Raw genomic sequence first — 27,350 nt, forward strand, 5'->3', positions numbered from 1 at the left:
TTAAATTTTCCCTCAAAGCACTCGACCCATTAAAAGATTCTTGGGTGTTTATTGTGCATTGTCCAGAGTAAGCATATGTAGAACATAAAAAATCTGAAAAGCATCGTAAAAATTCCCCAAAACAAGCAAGGCATTCATAAACTACAAAAGAAATTGTTTATTGTAATGAACACTGGTATGTACCTACTGACTTCACAAACCTTGGATTTTTTACATGCAATTTCAGCCATATGCGTGGATACTTTATCAATATAGTCGGCGAAAACACCAATTAGGTAGGTACTTATGACACTTAACTAGTGTCATAAACGTAATCTGATCCCGGCGGCATCCTGTCCGGTCAGATTTTATTGCTTACGGGCGAAATGTTTTTAAACGATCGACCAATGACATTAATATGGACGAAGCATCTGGAAAAAAAAATGATACTCACTTTTTTGTCGGGTCTGCCGAATGGCATGATCTGTTCTAACGCTATTACAATAAAGGTGATATTGCTATAAATTCCCGATGCTTTTTGTCGGCTCTGCTGAATGGTTTGGTTCGAACGGGTTCATTCAAATTAACATTGACACTAGAAACACTGTTCTAATGCCATTACAATAAAGGTGATATTGCTATAAATTCCCGATGCGTCATATCGCATAATGGAAATTGCGTGATGTCAACCTATACATGTGGGAATGTCGCTATGCGCGAATTTACTTGCTAGCTGCTGTACTGAGTGCGTTGTCCATTAATAATGTCATTGCGATCGACACATAAGAGTTTTAAGATAATTTTTGACGATAATTTAGCTCGGTATATCCGATAAGTAGCTTGTTATAAAAGTAAATAAATGTGTGGAGAAAATCATAAACTAAAATGTCAACGAATGTTTCCTCATTACATCCGAGATCTCGCTATATCCATGATCGTAATAACTGAGTTCGACTGTATGAATGACACACGTAAAAGACAAAAACAACAAATAGCATGCTGAAAAACAGTTCAAAAACTAATATAATCTGTGTAAACAAATTCATAACGAAAAAAAATATATTATAAAATATCCCATTGAATAATGACAATTAGCCTTGTCATATCGATAACCTGTTGAAGACAGATTTAAAAGGAGAAAAACTGGACCAACACGCTGATTAAATTTTGTATTATATTTCACAAGAATTTACTAAAACTTTTTTATTTTATGTTTAATTTCAATATTTTTTAAAACTTGTGTAGGTATTAGAACACTTCAACTCATATTTCTCTTTTTAAATATGTAGGGTTTTAAGAAATATCTAAAAATAAAAAATAACATTTTTACTAAGGTCAAGAGGTCCCAAATTGACACCAATTGTCCAGAATCACTTGGTCAACGGCCGCGTTAAATTGATACTGATTGCCTCCAATAGGTTAAAAGTTTCTCTTATTTATTCTGTTTTGATTTGGTTTTATTTTTCATTTTATGTATTTTATTTGCTAATAGAAAAATGTATTTACAATGATGATAAATTCCTGGTACCACATTAAAGCTCTTCAATCATTTTTTTGCAATGAAATTACTATGTACAATATATGAGTAAAACAAGACATGAATATTTCTGCAAAATAATAATCAGAAGTGGAACATATTAATTTTTTTAAATATGTACATGATATCTGGAACACGTAGCCCCCTGGCAACGTCTTATATTATAATAATTATATAATATTTAGAAAAAATTGAAACATTAAAATCATATACAATAAAATGCGATTTAATAATTTACTTAATCTACAACATAGACAGACTAAGACAGAAACCTTTTAATTTACTACGGAGGCTGTCATAAAGCATTTTCTTTTCAAAAATTCAGCAGGTACATAGTATATACATAATACATAGTATGCAATCTTTCGGATGAAATAACAGTTTCTTAAAATAATGTTTGCATCTAACAGAGATATTGTTGATTATGTGAATACGTTCTGCATTTATCATTAACCAATGTTCATCTATTTACAAGCAATGTTTGAAAAATTAGAGCAAAAACTTTGATGAAAATTAAAACATATATACATATTATGAAATATAAAATTTTAAAAATTAAATTCGTATTATGGACATACATAATATATCACATGTGTATAATATAATATTGCTTTTGTAGCTGTTATCAAATGATAAAACATACAACACGACCTTTTGGTCATAACATGGTATGTAATATAGTATTAATAGAGATTACCTCCAATAAAATATGGACAAAACAGCACTGAAAATAAAATGGGAAAGTTTCAATATACTTCAACTTCAAGCTTATAATATGATATACCTGCCCTATAAGTATTTTATATATCAGCCACTATTTATTATCTAATTAAATTTATACTCTTAAATTAGTAATATTCATGATTTATTTTACTCCAGCAATGCATTATTCGATATTAAGTTTTATCATTGATTTATCATCACAGATATTGACCATAGATTCCGTATCAAACATCTGAATGTTGGATTGTATAGGTGGATTGGGTACGGTGGGCATGGGCTGCGCATTGCTGGTCTGAGATAACAGCGCCAGCTGTTCAGGATGACATCTTTGTTTGTGAGTACGACAAGCAGAGCTATAAGCGAACTTTTGCGGACACCAAGGACATTGTACAGGTGTGTCACCCGTGTGACTTGTCAGATGCACCTGGAAATTGCACAAATCTGTGATAAATTAATCCATTCAGTGAAAACCCTGAGAGGTGTATGTTTTAAAAATGTTAAATCGTTACCTTGAGTGTTTGCCGTCGTTTAAATGCTTTATTACAAAATGAACAAACATGTCGGCATAAATCGTCATGGACTAATAAATGCTTGCGGTACGTCCTTCTGCTATTTAACACTTTGGTGCATACTTTGCAAGGATATGAAGTTGAATCATGAGTATCTAAATGAGCTTTCAAATTTGAACCGGTTTTGAATCTAGAAACAAGAAAGAAAAAATCAAAATTATAGACTGAGCTTTTAGAAGCTTGGTTTACACTTTATTACACGGTTTTACATTTCTCTATAGTAAACTAAGACACTAAGAGCCAGGCCACATCGGGCGACTCTGGTCTCGAGACCAATTGCGCGACTGTGGTCTCTCGGGCGACTTGCAGGCGACCAGAGAGGCAGCCATTAAATAATAATAATGAATGTACAACTTGCAAGCGACTAGTGAGGCATCCATTAAATAATAATAATGAATGTACACACAAGTTATGCAAAAAATACGTCTCTACGCGGCGTGGCTGCCAGCGACTGGTCGCCCAGTATGGCAGCGCTCAATATAATGCTATATGTTTTCATACATCGCTACCGATCGCCCGACCAGAGAGACCGGGAGATCAGACCGAGCGCAAGAACGAAATTTTACTGATCGCCTGACTTTATTGCTTGCGCGAGCGACTACTGGGCGACCAGGTGTGGCATGGTCCATATAACTGCATACATCGGTCTGGTATCGAGACCAGAGTCACCCGGTTCTAAGACTAAACTAAGAACTAGTAAAATAAGAACAATTTTTTATTGCACTACTTACTTCTTTGGGCAACGTGGGCACTGAAAATGTTTTTCTTCACTATGAATGGCTCTATGTTGAATAAGCTCTCCGCCAGTACTACAAGCATATCCGCAGATGTCGCAGATGTACCGCTTAATTTTTTCATGTACAGCGCGCGTATGACCCACTACAGCTGACTTTGTTGTAAACCTTTAAATATATACAACAAAATTCCATCAACTGCAAAAATTAGAATCTTCTAGAATGTTCTTTGTTTACCAAATTTTCAGCCTCATTTATAATTTAGTCACAATAATAATGAAATTATTATCATAGATGAGAATACAGGTTGAGAATTCCAAAGTTGACATTTTTAATACCTCATCAATTATTATAAGACACATGTTTTTCTTATTTTGGTGTCTCCGAATTCGGGGTTCATCTTATAATCGATGGTGTCTTTCAATCACTGACACAAACAAATTTAAAATGAGAAGGCATCTTATAATCAATGCAATACGATATATGGACTTATAAAAAGAAATTAATTCAGTCAGCTATTTGAATATTTATCACCCTCTCCCCCCTAATCGCACAATACTGTTAACGGCCCACGTGCACCACGTATGTCAAAATGGAGGTTTTTTGTGGTATTTTCAGAGCATAATCCTGGACATTCCTTAAACATTGTAGATAATCTATTTATATAATTTTGAAGCCTCACTATCCTTTATGTTTATTTTAAACATTTGATGACTGCATAAAGTATTTTTATTACATAAAATAGTATTCCTTTAAACCTCTCGATCTAATGTTTTAGAATATAGTCATATTTCAGTACATCCATGTGCAGTGGAGTTAAAATTTTTTAGGTTTATTAATTTTTAAACACCTTTATAAAACCATTAGTAAAATTAATGTTAACATTATATAGTGAAATATTTACCATAAAAAAATATATTTTATAATCTCTGTGATCCCAAATTTCAAATATCAAATAATACTGTTAAAATGGTTAAATTCTATTCATATGTCATTAAATAATCCATGACACAGATCATACAAGAACATAATGGTCTAAAAGAACAGTCAGTTACATACTTATTGCCGCAGATTGTGCATGGGTAGACATATCTTTCATAGAGTGGAATGTGAATTCGCTCATGAGATTTGAGATTTTCTTTTGAATTGAAAACTTTAGTACATCCTGAGCAATTAAAAGTGCGGTCTGGTTTAGGAATGTGTCTCATTTTATGTCTGTCCAGGGCCTCTTGTGTTTTAGTTATTCTTGTACATTTATCACATCTGTAAAAAGAATGGTGGAAATGAGTATTTGAGAAATATTGTTGCTTGCATTATTAAATTTATAAGAAGTTAATCAAAATATCTTTAAAAATATAGAGCTTATGAAGAACTTATGAAGAAAAATATTTTAGTAAACAAATAGAGTGACTAATCCATTCAAAATTTTTTTGCAAACAAAGCATTGCAATCGTTTAAAAACAAAATATGTGATAAATATTGAAAAGATGTAAATAATCACTGACGCAAAGCTAGCTGGGTCATTGTGACCTCCGACATGGCGGTAGATTGCCGTCTTAGATTTGACGACGCATCCACAAGTGCAGGCCACTTTAGCCGGTACTTTGTGATCTTCGATTATGTGACCTTTTAACCGAAACCAATTTGGGAAATTTTCATTACAAACGTAACAGGAGAATCTAAAAAATAAAAATATTGCAGTATAGACATATACAACAGATATGGATCTTCATTTAAGTCTATATTTTTACTCGATATAAGTGCATATTATGACATTAAAAATTTGACTCAGCTTAAATTCATTGATTACGGATTCATTATTTTATCAAATCAATTTTAGTTATACATATAATAATATGTATGCCTTATTAATTTTATTATCAGAGCATCATAGAATCATACTTTTCTATACACTTCGGCTATAAAAACCTTGGCATTAAGCAACCAAGGGGATACATACAGAGTTTACGTTGTTAAATTAACCTAACTAAGGGCCAGTTGCTGAGTCATACTTATATAATATGTAAATGGCCTTAACTGCCTCTTAATCAATTTTTTTAAAACCATGTTCAGGCTAAGGATAATATGGACCTTTACAGGACGGGGGTTGTATTAACAGATTTGTGTTTTTATAAGAAATAGATGTTAGCGACTTGGCCATTCAATCTATTTGGTTTATATTCTGACTCCAAACATACACAGAAAATCAACATGTGTATTTTTTTCCAGATCCTGGATTCAAACCCGAGACCCACGACATTATCCGCTCGGTTATCATTAGCAAATCATCCGTTTAGTGACTAGCACCATCACATTTTAATGGGAGAAATGAGAAATACAAGGGGTAGCAATCAAAATAATCAAGTAAGTATATCATAAAGACAATTCGAGCAAATATACTATTAAAATTAAGATGTAATACGGATGACATGAAAGATGTAATGAACCTGAATTTTGATTGAAATTCAAAAGAAATACAGCACCATAATATTATGGTGTTAATTATTAATAATTAATTAACAATAAATATTATTTACTTTAATTCCGTGTATGAATACCTAATTATTTGGACAGATGCCACTTGTAAATTCTACCATTAAAATGTGATGACGCTAGTCACAAAAAGGACAATTTCACCCACCAACAGGCAGTTTTAAGGCTACTTATGTTCATTAATTAGTATGACTAAACATTTGACCCTAACTCAGTAACTACACATTACAATGGCATAATAATGACTAACTTGAAATAATTTCTGATGTTTGGATCGAATTTTGGTTTCTCATCACATGAATTTGATTCAGTGGATGAGCGGAGTATTTTCAGCTTAGACTTCTTCCTTTTTGATTTCAACTTTTTTTTTGAGCGTGATTTCTTTACCAACAGTGCACTAACAGGATAATCGAGACCATCATCAGCAAAAGAATCTGAAACACGAATTGAGTGATGAAGTATATTTATAAAATATTATGTTTTTATATAAATAGTTAATACAGCACCGAACTAAAAGCACTCTTTACAAGACACTTGTAAAGCCAGTGCTCACCTACGCATCGGAAACCTGGACATTAACTCTGTGAAATGAACGAGCCCTGAACATCCTTGAAAGAAAAATTCTCCGCCGTATATATGGACCGATCAGGGATGGCACCAATTGGAGAAGATATAATGCTGAGCTCTACAGGCTGTATGAAAATTGCAGCGCAGTTCAATCAATTAGGATTGGGAGACTGCGATGGCTAGGTCATGTGCACCGTATGAATGACAATGAACCGGCAAAGAGAGTGATGTCCAGCAATCCAATAGGCCGTAGAAGAAGAGGGAGGCCAAAGATTCATTGGTTGGATGGAGCTGCCAGTGACTGCCGTATTCTGGGCGTACCAAATTGGAAAGCGGCCACACTGGATAGAGACAGGTGGAGGGAGCTGTTGGAGGAGGCCAGGACCCACACCGGGTTGTCGCATCCCTGATGAATTAATACAGCAAGTATAAAACGAGTAAATCAGAAAATTTATCAATGTAAAAAAGCAATAAGTATCTATTTGCAATAATAGCATCAAAAATTGACAAAAAAACTATCACTTCAAATTTCACTGTATTTGGCTAATTTAGTTATTTTATTGACTATGTACTGCCGTGTTTTCTAAACTAATGACATGGTAGAACATACTCATTTAAAGACAGTTCTTACAGGTGTACCCAAAGCAGAAAAAATCTTACTACGCATATCTACTTAGTGTCATGCATAGTAAATGGATCAAAATTATAGTACAAATACTATACTTATAGTACAACCAGCAACACTGCATATCACCAATACATTAAATATTTTTATAAAATAGAGTTCAACTGCATATCTCTCTAATCTTTCTAATACCACCAGAGGTACGCACACCATTGGTCCACTACAGATGAATTCGGGTGCCCTTATTATTTCTAATGTTGATTTCAATTTTTACCACAACACATCAATTGAACAAAAAACTACGGTACGGCTTTAAGGCATTAAAATGTTCATTGATGCTTTCAAATCTAGTAACATTTGACTCACATACAAATTAAACATAAATATACGTAACTATAAATAGACATTCGCACTCACACAATATTATCAGGATTGATATTAGCGAATCAGTTGCAATATTTCCTATGTATGTAATGTAATTATACAACAAAATCTCATAAAGGGTAAAAGTATAGTAGTTCCGAAAATAATATAGTACTATTACAGTTGACTATTTTTTTTATTGATTTTCATGCTATTTCCATATGAAAAATTAAAAGACAGGCATTGTCAACCATTGTACTAACAATAACGATAGCATCTCAACTGTCAAAAGAAATATAGAATAACATAAGACTACCCCCTCTCAAATTAAAGTCATGATTTATGGATAATCATTGAGATAATATTACATGTCAGATAATATTACATGTGGCGACTCTCGTGGTGCAGTGCGTAAGGCGCTGGCTTTCCATCCCGGAGTTCTGGGTTCGATTCGCGGTGAGGTCAAAACATATTTACATAATCTAATATGTAAATTCTACAAGCCTGAGAGTTTTAACACTATTATTGGGCATCACGGCCTGCTGTGGTGTTTAATAAAGAAACAAATATTATAATAATAAAAAAAATGTCATGAATCAAAATAAAAGGCAAGGCGTTCAATAGGAAGACATTACTGTTGGATAACATTTTATATCGACATCAGCCTGTTTCAATCCACTACTGTATGAAGGATTCTTCAAACCCTCCACTCTTCTCAGTTCCTTGTTTTTTGCTATCTCGTATTCGATATTTCATCCATCCAACGTACCTTGGAACAGCCGGTCTTTCAGTCGTCTCATATCTTATATTTCTTGGGAACCATTGAATTATCGCATATGTTATGCAGCTATCCTGTCTACGAGTTGAATTTGTTTTGCAAATACTTCGGAATTATTATATTTTAGGTGGACCATACAAACTACTATCATACATAGTATACAGACCAAAAATATAGTACAAGTAAGTACTATAGTTTTAGTACAGTTGGCAATAGTGGTAGTGTAAAACTATTATAATGAATAATGTAGGTATGAATGTCTATATATAGCTCTGCGATTATTACGGATGACTACCCGTAACACAAACTCAATATTGTAATCCACCCTGCACAATAACCTACTGTATGAAAAATATTTAATTCGGAAATAATTATTTCAATAAATAATAAAAATTGTACAATACTTGTCATATCATCGTCATAATCGTTTATCTCTTGTTTAATCTGAAAAATAATTCAAACAATATTAAAAATAATAAAATAGTTTCAGAAAGCATCATATTATGTTGCCATAATAAACCGGTAAATGTGTTACTGTACCAGGATATCTTCTTCGTCCTTCACAATTGGTATTTCGACATTAATGTCAAAAGATGTATTGGCAAATTCTGATTTGATCATATTTTGGAAAACCATGTCCTGCTTCGTCTGAGTGTCTCCTTCGGAAAGTTTCATAAAGAATTGCTGAACCTTCAAACATTGCTCCACATATTCGTTGAAGGTGCATATTTTTTTTATACATGTTTCGCATATCACCTTGGGAAATACATCGTCCAAAGACACCTGCAATGAGCACAACCGTCATTATGATGTGCACTAATAATTGGATAAATAACTTTATCAATATTGACCAAATATTCACCGGAAATCCCATATATTTAAAGATTATATCTGGAATATTCATGTCAGACTCCTCGGTATTCAGTATATCCCTCATTATAACGTTTTCAGATGCTGCACAAAGTCTACACATTTTCTTTGAAATTCGTGCCATCTTCATCGTTCGAATTATCCATTTGCCCAATATTAAATCATTTTATAAAATAACTTCATCGTCAACTTGCATAAAATTTAGACGATATGAATCTTCGGTCCCAGTAGTTGTACGTCAAATTTCAATCAACAAACACTCGCCACAAATGAGTGGCTAAAAATACATTCGCGTTTTCGATCGGGTAGAAGTAAATTAATTTGAATGAAGCAAAATATAATATTATTTATTATAGTAGGTATTGTACAAAATTGTCCCTCAAATATTATGAGAGGTGAATAAAATATTATAATATATCTACGTTGGCGTGGAATATTAAAGTTTCCCACATTATTTTTCGAGTGTAAACTTTTGTAAATGTTTACTTGCTTTTTATAAAACAAGAGAGCCCTTTTTACTTGGAACGTAAACGATTACATATTCAAATGACTACCTACCTGATATACGTCATGTTTATTGTAGGTACCTATATTATTATTAAACCCTATGCCATTTTACCCTTGCCATTTAAATTATTTTTCCTCTGCAATTCTCAGTACCCACTATAGGTACCTATTATTTTCCAACGTTTTCTTAATTATTCCTTAATTACGGTTTGTACTCGGCATGTAAAATGCAATCAATTTCACATTACAATAAAAATATATAAAGTGGTTAGTAATAATAATTATTATCGAGTTTACCTGCATTTTCAATGCTGTTTTTGAACGTTCTTTTTATTTTTTTCTTGTATTAATTGTCTGTGGATCGTCTTTGAAGTTGGCCGCTGTACATTTTCGTGCTGTAGTTGATTTTGAAAGTTTAAATAATTTAGTTTACAAGTTTAAGGAATTGACAATATTTTGTGTTTGTTATCGTAGCGTCAACTTATATGAAATTACATCTGAGTTTTAATATAATTTGGACAAGAAATGTGTGCTAGAAAAAACAAAACAACCGCTAAGATGGTGAATCTGACATTAGCGAATCTTGTTGTGCAGTGAAAGTATCATTGCAAATACCGTTTTTATCCCCGAAAAAAATATCAAGGTATTGTAATTTTAAGTTATTTTGATTATTTTCTTTTCATGCTAGTGGCATTGAATATAATTTGTCATTTTATACCGTGCTTAGTTTTTTCGAATTAAGTTTATACTTATTTACTTACCTATTGTCATTTTATTATCTTAACAATGCATGGTCTACATTTCGACTAAACAAAATAGAATTAAAAAAATCCAAAAAATAAGTTTTTGATCTTCGTATATTATTTTATAACACAGTTAAATAACATATTATTCCACATTCAGTTGCTACCGGCTGGTATACTAGACATTTTGTAATGTTCATTTTTTAAATCATTATTTTTTATTTTTATATAATAGGTAAGTTTTGAGTTTATATTCACAATATTTAGCTTTAGTGCTTTGAAAAGATTTTTAATGAATATGTAGGTACCTACCTACTTTTGGTTGGAAGGAAATTTTCTTCTTGGAAGGACCTACACAGACCTATGCGAAGATAAAACATGGCAGGATTGATTTGAGACATTTAAAAATCTCTCTTTCCTTCTTTGCTTTGTCTAATTGTCTAAATGTCTTTCACATTTTTGTCATTATTGTTTTTGGATTCATTTTACTAATCTATTTGTAATATCATGTCGGCTTTAGCCCTGCAAAATGGACAGACTATGCCAGCTGTGTATACTTTTCTTAAAACGATACTTTGATTTATAGAGATGATAAATAAAAGATGAATTAATTTAACAATGATGATCCGTAATTTGTTTATTAACTACTACTCATACTGCGCTGAGCATGTAAACATGCCCTAACAAATTGAGTCTGTTGCGATTGGCCCAAAGTTAATTAAAATCAAATTTTACTTCGGTTAATCAATAAATTATTATGAAATATTTGGCACGCGTTGAAAGGATTAAAATGTTTCCATACTGTGAAAACAACATGTGAATTTGCCAGATCTTGGTCATTGCGGGCACATATACATAGTATGGAAAGTACTCCTGCAATTTTTGCATAGAACAATGGCACCTGAGTCAAACTTAAACTTGCATTAGTGATTTTTATAGGTAAACGATAGAGGGTTCTATCCGGAAGAAGATTCAACATTTTTAGACTACATTATTTTCAAGTAATTCTTAACTTCAGCTGAGGCATGGTCTAAAAAGATTGTGCAAACGACGCGTGACGAACAAAACATAATTTGTCAAAAAAATTCAACATGCGTCCATTTAATGTTATGTTTATTGTTATATTAGTAAAAATGATAATATATTAATTGACATGTTTTCTTTTACGAGTAAATGCGTAACGTTTTTTAGTCATCTTTACACGATTTAAGAATATATTCCTCCGACGCCATCACAAAACAAATTGACGTGCTCACAGGTTGACCGTCGCTCTCCGATTGGCAATGAGTACGAAAATATGTCCCACCTATTGAAAATTATTTGCCGTTTCACTGAAGTATGCTCTTAGGCATAAAGCCCACCAAAAAAGCGTTTGGTGCGCTCACTACTGAGTAGGCCCCCCTCCCCACCCGCGCAGTACCCTTCACCTATGTAATAAGGGGCTCAAGGAGCACAAAATAATTATTATTATCAGCGTCTCTCATAACAAAGCAATAAAAATATTATTAAATTTCTCGGGGCTTGAATTTAATATCGGACACGCAATAACGAAACAAAGAGTTCTCTGTTCTTAAATAATGGCTTCTCGCCCGTCTTATCGACGACGCTTCGAGGAGTGTGATTTTGCTTCCCGTGTTCAATGAATGGACTACGTTGTATTTTCGTTAATTCGTATTGCCGAGAAGCCAAAAAACGATGACTCATGGGGCAGGCGGGCACAATGCGTCGTCAAGTCCAGTGTGCGCTGGCGTATTTGATTACATTGTATTTTCGATGATTCACATAGAAAATGCGCGAGCGCCCCGCAAGCGTGCTTTAGTGGACTTTATGCCTTAAGGTGCTAATTCTTTGTCATACAGTAAATTAGTTAATTTTCCAGTTTTCAACATGATCATGAAATGTATGGGTGAACAATAAACTTTCAAATAACAGTATGAAATTTTTTTTTGAGTTACAAGTCTGTTATGGGAAAGCCAGCGGCAAAAACATTTTGAAAATAGCCGATATACTGGATTATTTGTTAGGTTGGGTTAGTTTAGGTTAGGTTAAGTTTTCATTCTTGAATTCATGAATTTTGCCAAAATCGGCTATGACAATTAGCGCGGTTCCCGCCCGGCTTCCCCATAACTGACTTGTACCATTTTTGATTATCTTGATCCCGAATAAGACTGGTTAATTGAGGTTCTACTATGTAATATTTAATTGTTATTTTGTTTGTATTAACGTCAAATATTTTTTTGTTTTTCAGAAAAATGAATTCTCCTAAAGTCAACATTATAGGCTTGAGAAAAACCCCAAAGCCGACGGCCTCACATTTGATGTCTGAAAACATCCCAATGAATATAGATGATAGTGGTTATATCACTGTCACCCCGAGTTCAGCTGAGTTAACAGCCATCTCCGGAGGTAACTCCAGGAGGGCCCCTTTAAGTTTACTCAATTCACCCAGTGATTCAAGGCATAACATTTCAGTCACGCCCAGTTTATTTACCCCCAGGGGAAAACGCTTAAAAACGGGGAAAAATCAAGGCAGGCCAAAACAACTTCGTGAATGTTTTCTGGAAAAGACTACATCTCTTAATTCTCATGTAAATGTTGTGCCTTTATGTAATAACTCTTATGATCACTCTATTTCTGTTGGTCATAAAGTTAATAGCAGTATTGTCATTGGTGCATTTAACGGTAATAATGAAAATTCATCATCGCAACATGGGGCTGATGCTAAGGAACGGATGGAATGGTCAGACGGGCACCAAACAGAATCGACAAAGGTTAGATCAGAATCACAAAATGATATATGCTTAGCAAATGTTTTACCAGACATAATTGTGAGTGATTTTGGAGTGTCTGTATTTGAATTCAAAGGCGATACTGCAAATACTCAATCTGCATCTTGTGTAAATGTGAATGGCAACAAAGACACTTTCCCTTCGTGCAGTTCCATCATTAAAGTAAATCCGACGAGCGAGGATATCACCGAAAGCAGTTCTAGCCGAGGAACGGTGTCGCCGATAACAAGACCGTCTTCATATTCCAACGCCCCGCATAAACATAATCATAAAGAAAAATTTAGAAGCAATATCCAACTGACTCCTGAAAAAAATGAAAACCTGCCATCTCCCACTATAAAATGTGATTATTTAGTACCTAAATCTGCTAAGAAGTTAAATTTTAATTCACAAAAAATTGGGACGCCTGAAAAAAACTCTATATTATATAGCAACTTAAAAACTGTAAACTTTCCGAAAAAAATCAAATCTCCTGAAAAGTTGCGGGCCACGTCGGTGTCAAGTACAAAGTGCAGAAAACAACTCTTCTGCAATAAAGAAAATGATAGTAAAGAGAAGGTGGACTATTCGAGACAGAAGTATATGGATTTCCTGAAAATGTTGGGAGAGCAGCAATATCATGTACCCGCCGTAAAGTCTATTCTGAGCTATCTATCTTGTAAAGATTTGATGAAGGTGTGTTGCGTGAGTAAGACCTGGAATAGAGTGTGCTGTAACGACAAGCAGGCGGCAACACGTAAGCGAATCTACGCTCGCCAAATAGAGATGCACAAAGAAAACATTGATGCGCACTTGCAAATGTCTCCAAAGAAGAGCAAGATGGAGAATGATCCCATGCACTCTTCCGCTAAAGGACATAGAATATTAGCGGAAATAGATAATAATAACCGCAACAGAATGCCGGAGAAGCCTTCTGTACAAAGAAGTCCTCCCGTTAGTCCTGGAAAACGCAAATTCAATGCCCACTTAAACGTAAGAAATTTGTTATTTACATAAATTACACCCTTTGTATTCAAACTTTTATCTGCTTTTTTCATATTTCTTGTCTAAGTTTTGTTGATTTTGAATTCATAGAACTTGCAATATCAGTTATTAAACCAAATATTTTTTTCAATCTGATATTATACAGTCGAACTAGGTTATTACGATCTCGGACATAGCGAGATCTCGGATGTAATGAGGAAACATTTGTTGACATTTTGGTTTATGATTTTATCCATACATTTATTCACTGAGCAACTTATCGGATATACCGAGCTAAAAAACTGTTAATGTGTTGATCGTTTAAAAACATTTCGATCCTAAGCAATAAAATCTGATCGGACAAGATGTCGCCAGGGTCGGATTACGTTTATGACACTAGTTAAGTGTCTAAGTACCTACCTAATTGGTGTTTCGCCGACCATAATAAAAAAGTATCCACGCATATGGTTGAAAAATCGAAAGTTTGTGAAGTCCGTAGGTACCTACCAGCGTTCATTACAATAGACAACTTTTGTAGTTTATGAATGCCATGCTTGTTTCGGGGATTTTTACGATGGTTTTCAGATTTTTTATTTTCAACTTTTTGTGTAATGTGACTGCTCATATAAAAATACTTATTCTCTGATATAACGAGTAACGCTTATAACGAGCAAATTCAGTCAATCCCATCTTCTTCGTAATAACCAAGTTCGACTGTATTATGTATGTACTTGCGGCCGCATGCACCCACGATGGCCGAGCGGCTTAAGCGTCAGCCAATTACGTCGTGGGTCTGAAAAAACAAATCTGTTAATACAACCTCCACTCTGTGTCTAAAAAAGTCTAAATGACTTAATAGAATTCCTTATAGTAAATTGAAATATATTATTTATGACCGGAGTCAAACCCCGATAATACAGGCGAAGCTTTTAGGAAAATAGCCAGGTATTAAAATCCAAGCAGGTATACTTTCAATGTTTTGGCTTAAGGCTATACCTCAGCTGAGGCATGGTCTACAAAGATCGTAACTATGCGAAGCCCGGATTGAACTAATGACACGTACCGCACGGATCATAATTTGTCATAAACATTCAACATGCGTCCATTTGGTGTTATGTTTATTGTTATATTAGTAATAATTCAGCGATTGGCGACGAATGTGAAATTTTGTCTCACCTATTGTTGAATATACTCACCCGTGCGCGGATTGTAATATTTTGATGTAACCGATCTTATTCCAAAAAAATAATTAACTCATGGAATTCTATATGATATAAGGAAATAGCAGGAATAAAAAATATATGATTACCGTTTTCATATCTTTCCAACAAGAGGATTTAAAATATGCCGTTTGTTGTTATTAAGTGTAAACAGGCATTTCGAAACACGCTGAAGATTTGAAGATTAAATAAAAATTCTAAAATAAAATATGGTTATTTTTCAAGAACATAGTTCATCTTTCCAAATGATCATAGTTTATTGCATTCATTAAAGTATTGTCTTTGTTTGGTGCATGTATATTTGTGATATGAATTGCGATTGTTTGCCGTTTCATTTATGTATGCTCTTAACTTGTCCTTCAAACATTAAGAAACAGAAATATCAATATTTTTTCATGGATTAGCAATAAAACATCAGTCGAGAACGAGATCTCCTTTGGAGAATGGTGAAAACAGTTATGTATAATTTAAAACTATGTATTTCACTTTGAAATCGATTTACTCAACTTAGATAATGGTGCACTTCCTTAGCACCTCAATTATATAAGAACTGATTTTCAATCCTAATGTGATTACATGGTGTGCCTCATGACAAAAATCTTGAGAGGTTTTGCCGTGGATGCATTGATATATAAACCATTATAATATAACACATTTTGTATGTGCTCAATTCTGAAATCAAATGCATGTTACGGGTAATTTTTACAGTTGGCGATGAAGCATTCTATAAAGCAATGCGTGCGCTGCAGAAAAATGGCGACGGTGAAAAGCCACCGGGCCACCTGCAGCGGCCTGGACTGCGGTTTCCAATTCTGCATACGCTGCTTGACAGAATACTCGGACACTTCCAGTCACGTATGTTGCCGGAGAAGTATACAATCGGTAAGTCCCTCCAAGGACTATCATTCCAAGCTGTACATAGGTACAAAAAAAAGTCGCAGGAATCTGCAAAGGCTGTGATCACTGGCACTGTGTGTTGTTTTTATTGCTGGAACTTTTGTATAATGTGATTATTTTTGTATTTGTGACTATCCAGTTTGTAATGTTTTTGTATCCATTCGATTATGATTAGTATGTGTATGCATTTGACCACCCTGTCGATCAAATTTTAACATTTTACCAGTGAACTTATCAAATTTTAGCTCATTTTTGAGCATCTTCATCTACTCATCACATTAACAACGAATATGAGACTAATTTAAATGATACATTTATATATTACATTTAAGTACTTTATAACAATTTATTAATTTCTCTATTTCAAAAAGTGTCATTATATTACTTTACAAAAGTGATTTTTGCTCTTTAATTTGATAGATCAATTCTGTATTTGAAAGGAAGAAGGCATTATGTTTAAAATTGCTACTTTTCAGGAGAGCCAAAATAAGCTTGTTTTTCGGACCATTTTGTATGGAAACTCCAATGTTTCTATATGGAATTGAGTAATTCAGAGGCGTTGATTCGACTTATCCTTTTACTCATTTGTGTATTATGGTTCTAAAGACTAGTATCTGAAGAAGTACTGTTTTTATTATATTAATTTGTTCAAGATAATCTAATTACAATATTGTGTGTCATTCATATACAATAAATGAAGTATTGGGAATCATAACTCTCATAATATGAAATACATTGTAGAAAATTTCATCAAAAGAACCAATCTCTGATATATGAATAATGGATTTTATGTACAGATAAATAAATGATTACTTCTAAAGTTGTCTTTTGGCGAGATATATTATTCCACCGAATATTTTTACAATATGCAATATTAATATGGTTGAATCAATACCCACTAAACAAGTAAAGTTGTTATCAAAAATACATACTTTTCATAAATTTCAACCATACTTAAAGGTACTATTCGTTTTTCGGTGGTGTATAGGTGTATTATTCGAACAAATATCACAAATCTCTTATGAATAGATTAAAATAAATAATTCTGTGTTGTGTTTTCTTGTAATTGTAACCTAACTTTTAAATTGATTTTGCGATGACGATAAAAAGATCTCCTATATTAAAATTTGTCAATGACCAATCATTTTGTTTTAGCTATTTTTAATTAATATCCTATCCATTACATAATTGATATAATATTATTACTTCTGTCTTTGTAAGTGTCCTTATACGTACAATACCTAAATAACACTGAACATAATCACATATCTAGTTTTGTGTATTCAAAGTAGATGGAGTCGACCTGCAATGACGGCTGATCAGAATGCTTCTTAATAAAATTCCACTTTGTCAGTGATATAATTATTTTAACCATGAGTATTTGATTTTTCATTCATTGATTTTTTTTGTCGGTGGTGTATTTATTATTGGCAGTTCATGTCGTAATCCTTTTCAAAAACTGGTCACTACTCATCATTAATGCTTCAACAGCGGGTAAAGTAGAACATGAATGAACAAACTATCTAATCGCACGAAAGAAATTTATAATGTTACATTTTGTAAGTACTCACTGAAGTTGTTAAAAATAAAAAATGAATAAGCAACAAGCTTTTTGTAAGCATGCATAAAGGTTTTCATTGAAATTATAAGACTATGTTTTACAGACAAATTCTTTACAGAGATGTCGTTTTTTTCATAAAATAACTAAAATTTAGCTTTCCTTAGGATTAATATCAATCGTCTTGTTTTACTCGTAGGTAATTTGTAAAATTCTATGTTTATTTTTTCTTATATGTATTATTATATTTTACTAATTAATTATGAAATTGTATTATGTATGTCATTGTATTAATTAAATTACTACTTAACAGTCACTTATTTATTATGCTGTGATTATTAAATCTTGATGCAATGTTGCAGTCTGAGTATTAATGTTTGGTGCACTTTTAACTGTCACTAATTATGTACTTAGATTAAATAATGATTATTAATAGTTATATGTAAGTACATATCAAAATTTATTCTGATAAATTGGGACCAACTTTTTATAGTAGAAATTACATAATATGAAATTCAAAAATCATATCAGACTCGTCCTGAAACTATTGGATAATAAAGTGAATCTAAAGCTATATTACCACATTCCAATAAAATAAGTCTTCATTTGTTGCATTTAGTATATAATACAACATGTAACTCATTTAGTGCTAGAGCAGAAACATGATGTTTTTAAAGAGCTCACCATGAACATTATATTTAGAGATTTTTATATCTGGAACAATTTTCTATTGAATAAGTTTATGTAGATTAATGTGTTGAAATATGAAGATGTTAAATATGAAAATATTTTAGCAATGTAATTGAGGGATATTTTTATTGATCAAAGAAGATATTTTTGGTCCCAATTTTAAAGGTGGTTAAATTCTATTCATAAATTGATGGGAAAAAATCTTTCATAGGTCAATAAGCATGTTCTTAGAAAACTGAATTGTGGTTTAAATACATTATATATTTTTAATCTAGTGTTCAAATGAACTACTTTATAAAAGGTTGTACATATTGTAATTATTATGTGTGTGTATGTAAGTGGAATGCGTATGGATGTGTAGGCAGTACAGTGTAGTACATGTTACTACATAATATCGTGGGGTACTGCCAAAAGTTGGTAAGTCTCAAAATCATGTTATGGAGTGATTGCATTTTGAAGTTTGACCTGCCCTCTAAAATCTAACATAATGGTAACTTCTTTGTGCTTTATGTGCATGTTATCTATACAGGATGACTTTGATTTTTTTTCTAGCATACATGTATACATAAATGATCCGTTTTTAACTCTAAATACCTAAATTATGGACTTATAGCAGCAACTCCACGATGTGCATTTGTAACATACTGTTTCGATGTAGATGGTATATAAATATATTTGATTTACAATGCCTTAGTTAAATATTTTTTTACCTATGAAAAATAAATAGTTTCAAATAAAAAAATCTCTTTTATTTTTATTCACAACTCCAAAATAAAATAATATAAAATATCAACACATAACATAATCAAATAGAACAACAATCACTGGAAATAAATAAAATGCAGAGATCAAGTCTCTCCAGTAAAATCTGTTAATGCACTTGTGTTTATATTAGGCACATCATATTGGTTATTAATTAGTACATGAATACATACAGCGATTGTGATAAATACAATATAATCGTAACATAGGATTTACAGCTAGTTTGATAAATAATACATATTATGTTTGTATATTCTTAAACATGGGGATCGTATGAAAATAATTAAACGTTCTGTGTACCCTACCCACTGATTATTTCATAAGGATTACAGTGGAGACGACTGGGATCATTCATTTTATGATATTTTAAAATATCAAACAATCATAAATCAACAAAATATAAAGTGCAGCTAGCTATAAAAATAATTTTTAGGTTATTTATCATTGGATCTACAATTTGCATGAATCAATTTCTGTTTTCGGCGCATTGATTTCTTACATAATTTTATAGAATGAAGGTATTATAGAATAAAATTATAGATGGGTATAGAATGCTATAAAAAATTATCAAAAAATATTAGTATCAAAATAAACTGGTGAAATATTTTTTTTTATACTAGGTAATATCAAAAACATTGTTTTCATATTATATTGAGTACATAATTAGTGAATGTGGGATGAAAGAAATCATCATATTAATTAAAGGTGTAATTGAAAGGTGACAGTATATTATATACAATTCTACCCAAAATCCGATTATCGCATTGCAGGTAGGCACATGCATCAAATTTGTCGAAGGCATTCAGTTTGATTCAGTCACACAAGTAAAATCACCGCCATTAGAATGTACACATCATTAAATTCGGTTGTGATCATCGCATAAGTAAAATCACACCATAAAATGTTAAACAGATTTCCATGGCATCTTATAAAATCAGAATATTACATATTGATATGCTTAGATTAATGGGATATTGAGGATATGTCTTGAAAATATTGAGCTACACATTTATTATGTTTAGTTATTTTCAATGTGCCTCGAGTATAATTGGATTTTATGAAAATCGTCTTCGATAGGTTTAGAGGTGTAATGTTTCACTACAGCCTACACCATCGGAAAATGATTTGTCAAAATGCCTAATATGGCTGGCACGAACTTTGGCAACACTGTTTCTCTAGCAATATAGTAGTTAAATGTTTTGTTCGATCATTCTTCTGTGGTGATTATATAGACTAGGTCACTTAGATGAAATTTTAGCAATAATAATTATTCTATAATTATGCGAAAAGTTTACAAGTAATAAAATTAAATATTAAGAGTAAAATAAGTTAAAAATAAATTACATTGTTCTATTCCAACTTAGAATATATAAATGGGTAGTGAAGAAATTTGTTTTCAATCTTAATTTGCAATAGTTGGGCACTCTCTTCTTAGTCACCATAGGACATGGGTAACCAATATACCTAGATTATGCATAGTATTGTTCATTTCAAAATGGCGTTTATGTCATGACACCATTTTTATTACACAGTAGTAATATTGTGGTAGTATTTTTTGAATTGTTTGACATCACAAGATACCCAGAATATGAATCTTCAAAAAATAATCATATATTATGTAAATTGACTATTGAAAAACAGACTACATAATTTCAAAATAACATAAAATTACAAAAATAATATAGAACTGAATAAATATTTAATACTCAAGATCACTGGAAAATGTGGAGTCCGTCATTTGAGCTAAACCACATTGAGCGTATACAATATTTGAATATTTTTTTAAAGAGAATAAAGTTATGATTTTGGGGGAATATGTCATAAATATGAATTAGATAATAAATAATATATATTGAAAACAAGTATTTGTCAATCTTACTGTAATAAAATCAACAACTCAATGTGAATTAGCCAATTACATAACTCAACGACCCATTTATAAATTATATAAAGCATTAACACTCAATGTAAGAAACATTTGTGTTCCATAAATTTTCGGTAACCCTTTTAATGTACGGTCTAAAACAGTGAAACTTCATTTCAGTCTAATGCATAATATCTACGAGGTGTTAAATTAAAAGGATTTTAATCCTCTGAATTCTGGCAAGTTCATCCCAAACCCATCACAAATTTTGGAATCTGATATGCCACATGGGGTATTGACATTAGCATTGACATTCTGAAACATAAAATTCACATAAATTAATCGAATGAAAGTTTTCGTTTTAGTAATTGTAAACATATATTGTGAAAAATAAATATATCACTCACCGTTCGAGTACCGGTGATTTCATTTCATCCACCAAATTAATCATACGAAGTCCTGCTATCACCGACTACATTACAATATATTCATGTAAGTAACAACTTTTAATTATTTTCAAGTCTCTTGCATCATGATAAATCTAATAATGTATCTATGTCGTAGACCTGACATGTCCGATGCGTGAATCCTACCGACGGGTTGGAGTTTGATCGACCACACCATAGTAATTCAGTAGTGAAAATGTAAAAAGTGTGCACATTCAGTTGTAATATAATATGAGTTAATTGACATTTTAAAGGGGGAGCATTAATCATTCCAATTTTTATTTCCTTAGTAAGTAATTGCTTTTTTACAACTCTGATGACAAAGAAAATTTTATTGTTGAATACGGCAAATAATTTATTTTAACCAAGGATACACTAAATTAATCATGATACAAAATGTTAAATATTCATTTAGTCTGTACAAATAGTTAGAATTCTAAAACTACATAATTATTGGGGTATTAGGGTACCATTTAATTATTTACACATGCTTGTATTGCAGTCTGGATTTATTGCCACCATCATGGAAGGTTTGGCTATGGAATTAATCCCAAACTGAAAATATAATACAAGATTAAGTAGTTACAGGCTTTTTTGCACATATTGTGTTTTTAATTGCATCAGATTAGGTGGTCATCCATAGACTGTAACCGTATGAGGTTTTGTACCATATGCCATATTCATCTTATGATTTCTGTTCAAGCGTCTGACCGTCTGTATATACCGTATACATACATGTTCATATACTCGGTGAATATATATTTCCATGAACAGAAATCATAAGTTTAGTATTATAGTACACGATACAAAATGACATGCGGTTTCATTCCATGGTTGGTCTCTAGGTCAATATTATTTCCATTCTTCTTCTTTCTTTCGACCATGTCCGATCCTAATAGGATCATATGGGCCTCCACAGAGTAGAGGTTTGTGTTAACACATTTTGTTTTTTACGAGAAATGGATGTCAGCCACTTGCTCAACCTATTAGGTCCATACCCTGACAGACACAAATTGAAAAACAATATGTGTACTTGCCAGACCCAGGATACGAACCTGGGACCCACGGCGTAATAGTCCAACGCTTAAGCCGCGCGGTCACCGTGGGTGTAACATAATATAACAAAATTGTAGGTAGAGGTAGAGGAAGATCCGTCAAAAAGTATCGATACTTTTTGACCAATACTTCAATCAAACAATACCGGTATTTTGTGATTTTTTTAGAAAAAAAATCACTTGCGGACTAGTATCATCTGACACCGATTTATACTTACAAGTACCTATCGATACTTTATACTATTCTTCAGATATGATGCCGATACCATTTCCTTTAGATGTGATGTCCCTATCCCTATGTACAGACAGGTATTCCTCAACTTCTTGATGTACAGCATTTCGCACTTGCAACCAATATTTTTAACTCAACGTGCATGTGCATGTGTATGTGCATAGAGAGAGTGATTAATCCCAGATTTTTTTTTCAATTGGATAATTTTAATATTTTCTATGATACTCTACTTGTACAAAAGTGTAGGAAGGAAACTCAGTCGTAAATCAAGGAATACTGTACTTTAGGTGGAATTTACAGAATTCAAAATGTTTTTGCCACCAATTTTTTATTTTATACAATATGTTATCATATTTTGAAGTACATAGTAGTTTCTGTTCATATTCAACTTGAAGATAGATGTCTTCGAGATACTCATAACAGTAGGTGGTAAAAGGCACTGTTGTATTTTGAAATTTTGTAAAACGTTAGAGCAGACATCTGCTTCAGTTTATTTAGAATTTATAAAGTTTAATACTGAACAATGACTCAATAATAAATTTTTCAATCATGGACCACGAAATAGGGTCATAAGTTCTGTTCAGAAGCCTATAAAAGTACAACTGTTCAATATAATTTGTATTCTACTTGCGATTATTGCCATTTGATTGAAGGATTACCTGAAATATCTGTATGTTGACTTTTTTGAATTAGAGTGAATATCGTCGCCTCGGTGGTGAATAGAGCTATTCTATATAAATTTTAAAAAGTTTTATTTGACTAAACAACTCTTCAAATACCTACAAAAATTAATAGTGATGAAGAACTAAGTGATATTTTGATAGGAACATGTTTTTATTAAAATTTCTAAAGAAATATATGTCCTAAATAAGATTTTAAATTTTCAAATTCCCAAAGCTTTGAATAAAATTGCAAATAGGGAATAGGTATATCCACCACCGAGACAACAATATAATATAAAACAAAAATATATGGAAATGATAGTTATTGCAATATTACTTGTGAAAATAGGGAACATAACAGGTGCTTAAATCAAAGGATAACTCCAAAATACCGTAAAATACTTTATTCACAAAAAGGAACATAATCTTATGTACCTGTATGGAAAATATTTTTAACCTGAGCCCTAAAACAAAATATAATTCAAATGATAGATTCCTAACTATCATTTATAATGGCACAAGAAGTTTGAATGCACAATATGAATTTACTTGTTTGCTAAGCTAAAAAACAAAACTTCCAATAAAAATGTCATAGTAAGTACATTATAATTGTCGTGAAATTAATTGTGTACATTCAAATAAGACCGTTTTTACTTGTGCAATGATCGCACTGAGCGCATGTACCTACCTGCTATGCGATCATTGCATAAGTGAAAACACCACTCAATACTTTCTATTTAAAATATGTATGTACATACGGATGGTCCTCATTATCCGAGTACCTGCAGTTATGAATTTGCAGAAAAATGCAAGAAAACTATAAAAACATGTGAAAAACAAAAGTGCAATAGCGCACAGGCGTCAACTGTCACTTTCAATCCTACACTCCTACTCTATTTCTAAATTTGTCTCAATTAAATCCATTTATTAAGTAATTTTGGTCCCCGTTTTAAGCGGATTCGCTTTAAGAGGTATTTTTTCCGTACCAATTACACTCGGATAACGAGAACCTAGGACATAGGTATTATTGACTGACAAGGGCAATGAGGGATTTTTTTGCTTCTGGAATTCTAAAAGAGACACGAATAATATGTAAACAACTATCTATAATAATATTACATAATATGTTAGTTGATTTTACAAATATAATTTACAATAATAATAATCAAACTTCTGTATATAGAAGAATAATATTATTAATAAGTTTCATTTCTCCAATTATTACTATTATAACAATACTATTAACGGAAGTCAGTATCATCAATAAAAGTAATTATTTACATTTTATACGGAGATTTCGTGATTTTATTATCTTCTATGTAGAAATTGAGACATAATTTATACATGAAACATTTAATTTAATTATTAGATGTTAATATTTCTCAAATATTTGAGGACCTTTCTTATGTCTTATTGAGGCACAAAGTGGAAGAATTGATTAAAGATTTCTTAAATTTGTTATAATTTAACTTACACTAGTTAATTATTATCCATGAAATATTCTTGTACTTAAACCAGAAAGCAAACTACTTAGGTACCTAACCACTTATATTAAATTTATTAAAAATACAAACTTTTTTTGAAAATACGTTACAGTACACACTCAGTAATCCGCCGCTCGATTATCCGACAACTACTATAATCCGCCGTTCTTTTTACTAGTTGAAATCACAAAATCAAACTCTATAATATGCCGGTATTCGATTGTCAAATTCAGTAGTCCGCCGCGTACAAGTATACAACGCAGATGAGACGGGTTTATTTTGGAAACTTCTTCTTCGTAAAACGTACGTTCATCGCAAAGAAAGTAAAGTACCAGAGAGGAAAGTGCCCAAGGACCGCATCACAATTATTCCGTGCTCCAATGCAACCGGAACACACAAACTGAAGCTTTTGGTCATAGGGAAAGCCAGGAATCCTAAGCTATTCAAGAATATCTGCCTCACTGAACAACTGGTTGTGTCAAGTAATTTACTGTTAAATATTTAGTTAATAAACTTAGTTTATAAATATGTATAATTTAGTAAATACTTGATTTTGATTATAAATAAAACCGTAATTTGCTAGTCCAAATTTCGTAACAAAAAAAAAATATTTTTACGTACCACCTGTTTTAATTTTTACCATATTTTGTATGTGTATGTACTATAATCCGCCGCTTTCACTAATTGGACACTTGTCTTTTGAGGTGGCAGATTAGTGAGAGAGTACTGTATTTTGAAATACCATGTATAATATGAAACATAAAAATCCTTGATACATAATTAGGTCAAGTAGGAATTGAACCTCACATCTTTTCAGTATACGGGTGACTGTCTATCCCTTGAGCAACTGGCCTACCTATGATTCATCCAAATTAAATCTTATAAATACGCATTCTCAGGTATTACAAACTTCACCAAGTTGGAGCAACCGGTTTTCAAATTAAATCGAGGTAATTAATTATATTACTAACACGGTTTAAGTCAAACTTATTTATGATGTCTTTATACAATAATTAATTAATATATTATTTTTATAATTTCGAAATACCTCAGCTCACGGGATAGAGCAGGACAGTAAAAATATGTGAGGTTCGACTCTTACTTGGCCTAACTTTTTTCCAGGATTTTTTGTTATATAATATGTATGTTTTCTGGGGATTTAAAAATTATATTTTTTCAATAAGAAGAATGTAATATTCTTAACTCTTGTGTTTATTCAAGGTTGAATACAAAAATAATATTTAATTGTTTTTTTTGTTTAAAAACAATGAAAGAATCCAGTTACTATTTTAGATTTGTAGAAACTCCATATTATATTTCATTTCAAGAATGACAGTTAATAAGCTGTCATTTTTGTCAAATATATCCTTCATTATGATGAAGGATATATCGCACCATCGCAACTAAACTACCGCAATCCAAAAAACGTCAGAGAAAATCAGCTTTGAAGTTTTTACCTTTCGCATTTTTGTACTGTGTTTTTGAAATATGTTTAGATATTGAATGAAGTTTTGACTTGAATTTGATGACTTAGAGATATGAAATTTTCGGTACATATACTATGAACGATAGACAATAAAAGATAGTAATTAACTCAAAACACGTAAATTTGGACTTGTGGCAGTTTCGTTGCGAGGGTGCGATATTATGTAGATATTATATTCCGCAGGCGTACGGTGATTGTCTCATTATATTTATAATATCTATGTAAAAGTTTTTTTTTCTACAAATTTTATTACATTCATACTAACAAAGAAATAACTAATATGTCTTTCTTTCAGTTTTAGGTCAGTAAATTACAATGATTCCGCTGACTGAAGATTGAGTATTTTTGATGATATAAATATAAACTAAAATAAATCTGAGCATTTCGATGTAATCAATGGGAAAATCATTTCCGTCTGATGAAGGTACTCGAGACATCAAAAAAAAATTGTTAATTCTAGATATATAGATGAATATATCAATTTAAAAGTTAATTAAAATCTCTTTCATTTCACAAAGTAGGTACAATGTACATAATATGTCATATTATAATATATGTAATACTAAAAAATACTAAATGTAAGTAGAAGTTTGTAAAATGCCATATAGAATGGAAAAAAATATTGTTTCAACATGCTTTAATTTCACAGATTCAGAAAAAAGAAAAACTTTCAGGAATAGTTTATAATAATAAAGTTTTTGTGCTTATTTAACAATAAGCATGAAAACAACATTTTACATGATTAATTTTGTGT

At 31.9% G+C, this 27,350-nt stretch overlaps 3 protein-coding genes across 7 annotated transcripts in view; 1 reads left to right on the forward strand and 2 right to left on the reverse strand.

Annotated features, from left to right (window-relative positions):
* Positions 1 to 1,727: 1,727 nt before the first annotated feature.
* LOC147072168 (uncharacterized) lies at positions 1,728 to 9,489 on the reverse strand. 2 transcript variants are annotated; one of them, XM_085947379.1, is made up of 9 exons: positions 9,231 to 9,489; positions 8,909 to 9,151; positions 8,773 to 8,812; positions 6,286 to 6,469; positions 5,048 to 5,221; positions 4,602 to 4,805; positions 3,540 to 3,710; positions 2,749 to 2,938; positions 1,728 to 2,663 (listed from the first exon to the last, which is right to left on the reverse strand). In XM_085947379.1, the coding sequence occupies exons 1-9, from the start codon at positions 9,366 to 9,368 to the stop codon at positions 2,403 to 2,405; spliced, it is 1,605 nt and encodes a 534-aa protein (XP_085803505.1). In that variant the 5' UTR covers positions 9,369 to 9,489; the 3' UTR covers positions 1,728 to 2,402. The 2 variants fall into 2 exon arrangements, with proteins under 2 accessions (XP_085803505.1, XP_085803507.1); XM_085947381.1 differs by lacking the exon at positions 5,048 to 5,221.
* A 608-nt stretch (positions 9,490 to 10,097) lies between these two features.
* On the forward strand, positions 10,098 to 17,938 carry LOC147072169 (uncharacterized). Its single transcript, XM_085947391.1, has 3 exons — positions 10,098 to 10,388; positions 12,737 to 14,249; positions 16,169 to 17,938. Exons 2-3 carry the CDS (start codon positions 12,741 to 12,743, stop codon positions 16,418 to 16,420), a joined length of 1,761 nt encoding a protein of 586 aa, XP_085803517.1. The 5' UTR covers positions 10,098 to 10,388; positions 12,737 to 12,740; the 3' UTR covers positions 16,421 to 17,938.
* A 1,394-nt stretch (positions 17,939 to 19,332) lies between these two features.
* The window catches only part of LOC147072170 (sphingomyelin phosphodiesterase), a 59,373-nt gene continuing 51,355 nt past the window's right edge, over positions 19,333 to 27,350 (reverse strand). For 2 of the 4 annotated variants that reach the window (XM_085947389.1, XM_085947388.1), the window contains exon 13: positions 19,333 to 21,546. In XM_085947389.1, coding sequence (XP_085803515.1) covers positions 21,477 to 21,546 — 70 coding nt within the window. In that variant the 3' untranslated portion in view covers positions 19,333 to 21,476. Of the gene's footprint in view, positions 21,547 to 21,919; positions 22,233 to 27,350 lie in introns of those variants that run through there. The other 2 variants (XR_015070669.1, XM_085947390.1) reach the window with 2 other exon arrangements.

The sequence above is a fragment of the Rhyacophila brunnea genome, unplaced genomic scaffold, assembly GCF_057557595.1.
Source record: "Rhyacophila brunnea isolate RB1 unplaced genomic scaffold, BYU_Rbru_1.0 scaffold_2, whole genome shotgun sequence".
Lineage (NCBI taxonomy): Eukaryota > Metazoa > Arthropoda > Insecta > Trichoptera > Rhyacophilidae > Rhyacophila > Rhyacophila brunnea.

Bases quoted from the DNA above. Each gene is read 5' to 3' on its own strand.
- LOC147072168 (XM_085947379.1), bottom strand. From the start codon at position 9,368: ATGAAGATGGCACGAATTTCAAAGAAAATGTGTAGACTTTGTGCAGCA. The intron at 6,470-8,772 runs GTATTGTACAAT...TTCGTGTTTCAG, and splicing joins TTATGACGATGATATGACAA to ATTCTTTTGCTGATGATGGT. The intron at 2,939-3,539 runs GTAAGTAGTGCA...TCTTGTTTCTAG, and splicing joins TGCCCACGTTGCCCAAAGAA to ATTCAAAACCGGTTCAAATT.
- LOC147072169 (XM_085947391.1), top strand. From the start codon at position 12,741: ATGAATTCTCCTAAAGTCAACATTATAGGCTTGAGAAAAACCCCAAAG. The intron at 14,250-16,168 runs GTAAGAAATTTG...TAATTTTTACAG, and splicing joins AATTCAATGCCCACTTAAAC to TTGGCGATGAAGCATTCTAT.